Source organism: Lolium rigidum, unplaced genomic scaffold (assembly GCF_022539505.1).
Source record: "Lolium rigidum isolate FL_2022 unplaced genomic scaffold, APGP_CSIRO_Lrig_0.1 contig_11274_1, whole genome shotgun sequence".
NCBI lineage: Eukaryota > Viridiplantae > Streptophyta > Magnoliopsida > Poales > Poaceae > Lolium > Lolium rigidum.
This window is the reverse complement of record NW_025899806.1, coordinates 43,280-48,881: the sequence shown is the minus strand read 5'-3', so window position 1 is coordinate 48,881 and position 5,602 is coordinate 43,280. Positions and strand designations below refer to the sequence as shown.

Genomic DNA, 5,602 nt, shown 5'->3' with positions numbered 1-5,602 from the left:
GGTACGGTAATTTGTACTCGCCAAATTATCTGGGATTCAGTCTTTTCTTCTTCCTCCGAATTGGAAAGTAAGGATCTTGGGTGATCCATGATGACTGCGTATACAGCGTTCATCATGGCAGTCTAAGTTGTCAGGATTCACTATTTGTCGTAGATGGTAATTAGTTGATAAGATCACAATTCGTCGTGTGTTTCATCTCTGCATGTTACTGAAAAACACAGAATACTGTCTGCACATTCTGAAGCAACACGCATATGATGATTGATATTGCTGAATTCTGAGATTCCTGCAACACGCATACGGTGATTGACATTGGTGAATTCTGAGATTCCTGTACCCTGCATATAACATGCTCTTTTAACTTTGGCTGCTTCTCTTATGTTCCGGTCAAATGGATGCCACTGAACTAATAATCAGTGCTTGCCTATGATGCTAGATTAGTTGTACCAAGTTGAGGGTTCCGTAAAGTTTCCTAGATTATTCTGCACTTAGGAAATAATATTTTTGCATCGGTTAACGTTCATTAATTATCTTTTCTCAAGCACAGGACCATGGGAGCCGGCGGTTTCAGAGTGCTGCATCTCGTCAGGCCCTTCCTGGGTTTCTTACCGGAAGTGCAGAGTGCTGATAGGAGAATTCCATTCAGAGAAAAACTCATCTACACCGTTATCTCCCTCTTCATTTTCCTAGTGTGCAGCCAGCTCCCGCTCTATGGAATCCATTCAACCACTGGATCTGATCCTTTCTACTGGTTGCGTGCCATTCTTGCATCCAACCGTGGTACTGTTATGGAGCTGGGTATTACTCCAATTGTGACATCTGGGATGGTGATGCAACTTCTCGTTGGATCAAAGATCATTGAAGTTGACAACAGTGTGAGAGAGGATCGTGCACTTCTGTAAGTATTTAAATGGCTGGATCTCCTACTTACAATTGTCTACATATTGTTCGATTCTGTTTCCATAGTCTGATCAGTAAAAGTTCTGTAAAGTGTTTCAATTATATATAACCAATGGAAGTAGTTCAATACTCCTGACTTTTATTTCCTATATCCAATGATATCTTCTGATGTATGTTACCTCAATCTTATTCAGGAATGGTGCACAAAAGTTGCTTGGTATCCTGATTGCTATTGGGGAAGCTGTGGCATATGTTCTGTCTGGGATGTATGGCAGTGTAGGCCAACTAGGAACAGGAAATGCTATTCTCATTATACTTCAGCTTTTCTTTGCTGGAATCATTGTCATCTGTCTGGATGAACTTCTCCAGAAAGGATATGGTCTGGGTTCTGGCATTTCTCTATTCATTGCTACCAACATCTGGTAAGCTTACTGAAATTTATTTCCTTTCTGTTACTGACATATTGTTTCTGTGACAACTTGGCTCATGGTAAACTTGTGTAATACAGTGAGAATATCATCTGGAAGGCGTTTAGCCCCACAACTATCAACAGTGGACGTGGTGCTGAATTTGAAGGAGCTGTCATTGCATTGTTCCATATGTTGATTACTAGAACTGACAAAGTCCGTGCCCTACGGGAGGCTTTCTACCGCCAGAATCTTCCAAACGTGACCAACTTACTTGCTACTGTCCTGGTCTTCCTCATTGTTATCTATTTCCAAGGCTTCCGTGTTGTGCTTCCAGTTAGATCAAGAAATGCCCGTGGGCAGCAAGGTTCATATCCAATTAAACTGTTTTACACATCGAATATGCCCATCATTTTGCACTCTGCACTCATTACCAACCTCTACTTCATATCTCAGGTACATACTTCGATTCCAGTACATAAGTAAATCTATGTATTTATGTGAAAGTGCTAACACGTTTTTATTGTTGTCGCAGCTTCTTTACAGGAAGTTCAGTGGCAATTTCCTAGTTAATCTTATCGGAATATGGAAAGAATCTGAGTATTCAGGCCATTCTATCCCTGTTGGTGGTCTTGCTTACTATGTTACTGCACCATCGAGGTGAATAACTAGTTTTTTACATTAACACCTACCTGTTTTTTTGTGTGATTTTAGTTACTCCGTCAGAAGTTTGTGGTCTTGATACTTATCTGAACATGTTGGAAACCATGCAGTTTGGCTGATATTGTCGCAAATCCATTCCATGCGCTGTTCTATGTGGTCTTCATGCTGTCAGCTTGTGCTCTGTTCTCAAAGACATGGATTGAAGTTTCTGGTTCATCAGCTAGGGATGTTGCTAGGCAGCTCAGGGTAAATGCACTTTATACATAATAGTACATATTTGCTTAATCTAGCTGCATATTTATTATTTTCTTAATTATACCTATTCCCTGTCAAACAAGGTGGAAGTCCAGTTCTTCTTGTCTACTGTTTCTGGCTGTGGTTGCTTAGTAATAAGATTACTGATTCGTGCCATTTTGTAGTTTTAACTATAGGATGCCACAATAAATTAAATAGACAGGGTTGACCTTAGTCCTTTATGATGCTGGATCTGTATCGGTCATTTTTCGTTTCTATAAAATAGTGTCCGTAAATATTTTCATAGATGGTTTTACACTGTCTTCTTCTTAAGGCTGAACAGTGGACACATGTTGCTTGGTATGAAATGCATCATTTGGATTTATTTTACGAGGCATTCAATGTGTAATTCTTTTTTTTTATGTGTGTGCATCAGTATTGCTATTAGGGTACTACGTTGTTGCAGAGGCTGGGTGTAATTGGTATCTTAACGATATTAATATATTCCCTTTATCGAAAAAAAATGTTATGGGCATTTATATTTACAATTTGTAACTATACTGGTTATTTATGCACCTCTAGTAGTTTTTCACATGAATTATCACTGTGCAGAAGCTACCTATAAACTTCTAATTTCGAAAATTGAACAGGAACAACAAATGGTGATGCCAGGCCATCGTGAGTCAAACCTGGAGAGGGAGTTGAACAGATACATCCCCACCGCTGCTGCATTTGGAGGAGTTTGCATTGGCGCATTGACTGTCCTAGCAGATTTCATGGGTGCAATTGGTTCAGGAACCGGTATACTTCTCGCTGTTACCATCATATACCAATACTTTGAGACATTCGAGAAGGAAAGGGCAACCGAGCTTGGTTTTTTCGGCATGTGATCAGTGACTGATATGGTGTTATGGCTAGCTTGATCTTCTTGCAAACCATAGTACTGTTTTGGGAGCATAGATTCAGTTTAAGTTAAAAGAATAGCAGAATCAGCTTGTGGGTTTTCAGATGCATGGTGGAATGTACACTGGCCAAGTGCAGCCATGGGCCAATTAGCCACCGTGTACTTGTGTTCTGAGGTCTGATCATGTTCTGGCTATCCTAGTAACCGGATATGTTGCAGCAGTATAGTTGTCTTTTAACTAAATTTTATATTAGTTTTCTCTTTTGCTGTGGTAATACTCCGTAGTCTGTATTAACTTTTCTGACATTTGGCAATAGTTAGTAATATGGATGTCCTTCTATATTATCCGAGCACCAAGATCGAGTGTAGATCGTACCCTAGAATTGATAATCCAATTTCCTTGTGATTCACAGGCTCCTCTGACACTAGAATTGAGCAAAATAGACATTCATTTATATTTCTAAATATAATTTTGAAATAAACTCAATGTCCTACGGACACCTAACTACAAAAAAAATCAATGGTAGCAAATAGTTTCTTTACCACTGAATTTGCATGGTTGCAAATAGTCCACTACTTTTTGTTGAAATTGCTAGATCTAGATCTTGGAGAAATTTTGTGTTCCTCCTACTTTTTATTCTCCCTCCCTTATTCTCCCAATAGTTTTTGTAGGTTTATTGGAATTTGGGAGTGAAGAACTTGGGCATCTTAGTGGTATTCTTGCATTGCATTAGGTGCATCGGTTTGGGTTCTCTACGGATATGTGGTCTCGTGAGAGTTCGTGAGTATTACCTCTTGGGTTCTTGGAACCCTAGATGGCTTGTAGATCTTTGTGGTCTTGTTGCCTTTGTGGCATGGCAGCTTTCGTGGCGTGGTAGCCTTTGTGGCGTTGTTGGCTTTGTGGCATAGTAGCCTTTGTGGCGTGGTAGCTGTAATATCCCAGGTTTAGAGGCAATAAAATGAGAGAACACCAAAGTGTGCATTGCATTCATGCATAGAAAATCCGGGGGATTTTCGCGCTTTCAAATAAAACTTACCACAGTCACTGAAGTTTCACTTGACTTGCTGGAACTGAAGTAGATCATCAAGTCAAGCGCTATAAACTTCACTGTGATCTTTGTTAAACCTTGTTTTGGGTAGAGATGATTTGATCCATGATTAGATCAAATGGAATTAGCTTTACAACAACACATTCTTTAAGAACCAAACTCTAACTTATTAACACTTAAAAGTTAGCAACTACCTTTGTGTGTAATTTAATTCACTTATAAATAAGGTAAACCACAGGGTCTAAAGTGCATAAAAGCCACACATTCTTATTTAAATCATAACTTATTAAATACATTGAATATCATAAAACTAAATCCGTTTACATTACGAATTATAGTTCAAACTATTTGAATAAAATTAACTATGAGTACTTTGAAACTCATATGATCATGCCTTGGTGAAATCAAACAAAAACTATCCAAATTTGGGGAATAACCTTCAACCTTGACCTTTTCACCAATATTATAATATAAATCCAATCAAATATAATATAGTGACTCATCAACAATAGTAAAACCATCCACAAGATATTTAGTAACAAATGCCACTTGGCTATCCAAAAATAAATCATATGAGAGGATAATGATCTTGCCACATAGGATGAAAATATCTACATGACTTGCTTTCCAAGCTTTGTCACCTCATGCTCAAAGGATTGCTATGGATGAGAGCATGACAACCAAGCACCTTACTCATCAAACCAACACAAGACTCACCACCTAGGTGTCATGATACTAGAGCTTGCCCAAGCCTATAAATAGAGCCACACCCTTCATCCATTTGGTCATCAAGTACCATCATACATGGGAACAAACACCTAGAGCCACTCCATGTGAAATAGCTAGAATCAAGATGAAGAAGCTAGGAGGTGGAGGCATACCACAAGATGCAGGTTTATTCAGATTTCCTGAAGAACAAGCTACAGAAGATACCAAGGTAGAATTCCTAGGGAAACCATCTATTTAGAGGATCATATCAGCATATCTTGAGTAGGACCTTAGGCTATTCCAAGACATTGAGAAGTGAGAGAAATTATAATACTAACCATAGCCATGTTCATACAAGAATATTAGAAAAATACTAATCCTAGTTGTTCAAGTCAATATTTGATCTTGGAGGTGAGAGCCATGTCCCATTAGTAAAACATAACCAAAGCTTATGCCATATCCTAATTCAAGTTGTGTATCATATTGGTGGTCACAACTTAAACCCTAAACTACATGTGAATTCCAACCCATGGATTACTTTGGATTATAATTATAACCCTGCCATGCCTCATGCCTATTTAATACTTCAATTAGTGAAGCATCACCAAAACCCTAAACCTTTCACCTAGGAATTACTTCACATAAAATATTGAACTCTGTCTTTCCATCCTAGTAGACCAAATGAAGTAGTGTTCTATCAATTAAACCATCATTAGCAAATGCATTGCTAATAATAA

At 38.4% G+C, this 5,602-nt stretch overlaps 1 protein-coding gene across 1 annotated transcript; it reads left to right on the top strand.

Moving 5' to 3' along the window:
* The first annotated feature begins 521 nt into the window (after positions 1-521).
* LOC124680277 (protein transport protein Sec61 subunit alpha-like) lies at positions 522-3,453 on the top strand. Its single transcript, XM_047215352.1, has 6 exons — positions 522-898; positions 1,095-1,322; positions 1,409-1,763; positions 1,843-1,967; positions 2,081-2,216; positions 2,855-3,453. The coding sequence occupies exons 1-6, from the start codon at positions 552-554 to the stop codon at positions 3,092-3,094; spliced, it is 1,431 nt and encodes a 476-aa protein (XP_047071308.1). The 5' UTR covers positions 522-551; the 3' UTR covers positions 3,095-3,453.
* The last annotated feature ends 2,149 nt before the right edge of the window (positions 3,454-5,602 follow it).

Bases quoted from the DNA above. Each gene is read 5' to 3' on its own strand.
- LOC124680277 (XM_047215352.1), top strand. From the start codon at position 552: ATGGGAGCCGGCGGTTTCAGAGTGCTGCATCTCGTCAGGCCCTTCCTG. The intron at 899-1,094 runs GTAAGTATTTAA...AATCTTATTCAG, and splicing joins AGAGAGGATCGTGCACTTCT to GAATGGTGCACAAAAGTTGC. The intron at 2,217-2,854 runs GTAAATGCACTT...AAAATTGAACAG, and splicing joins ATGTTGCTAGGCAGCTCAGG to GAACAACAAATGGTGATGCC.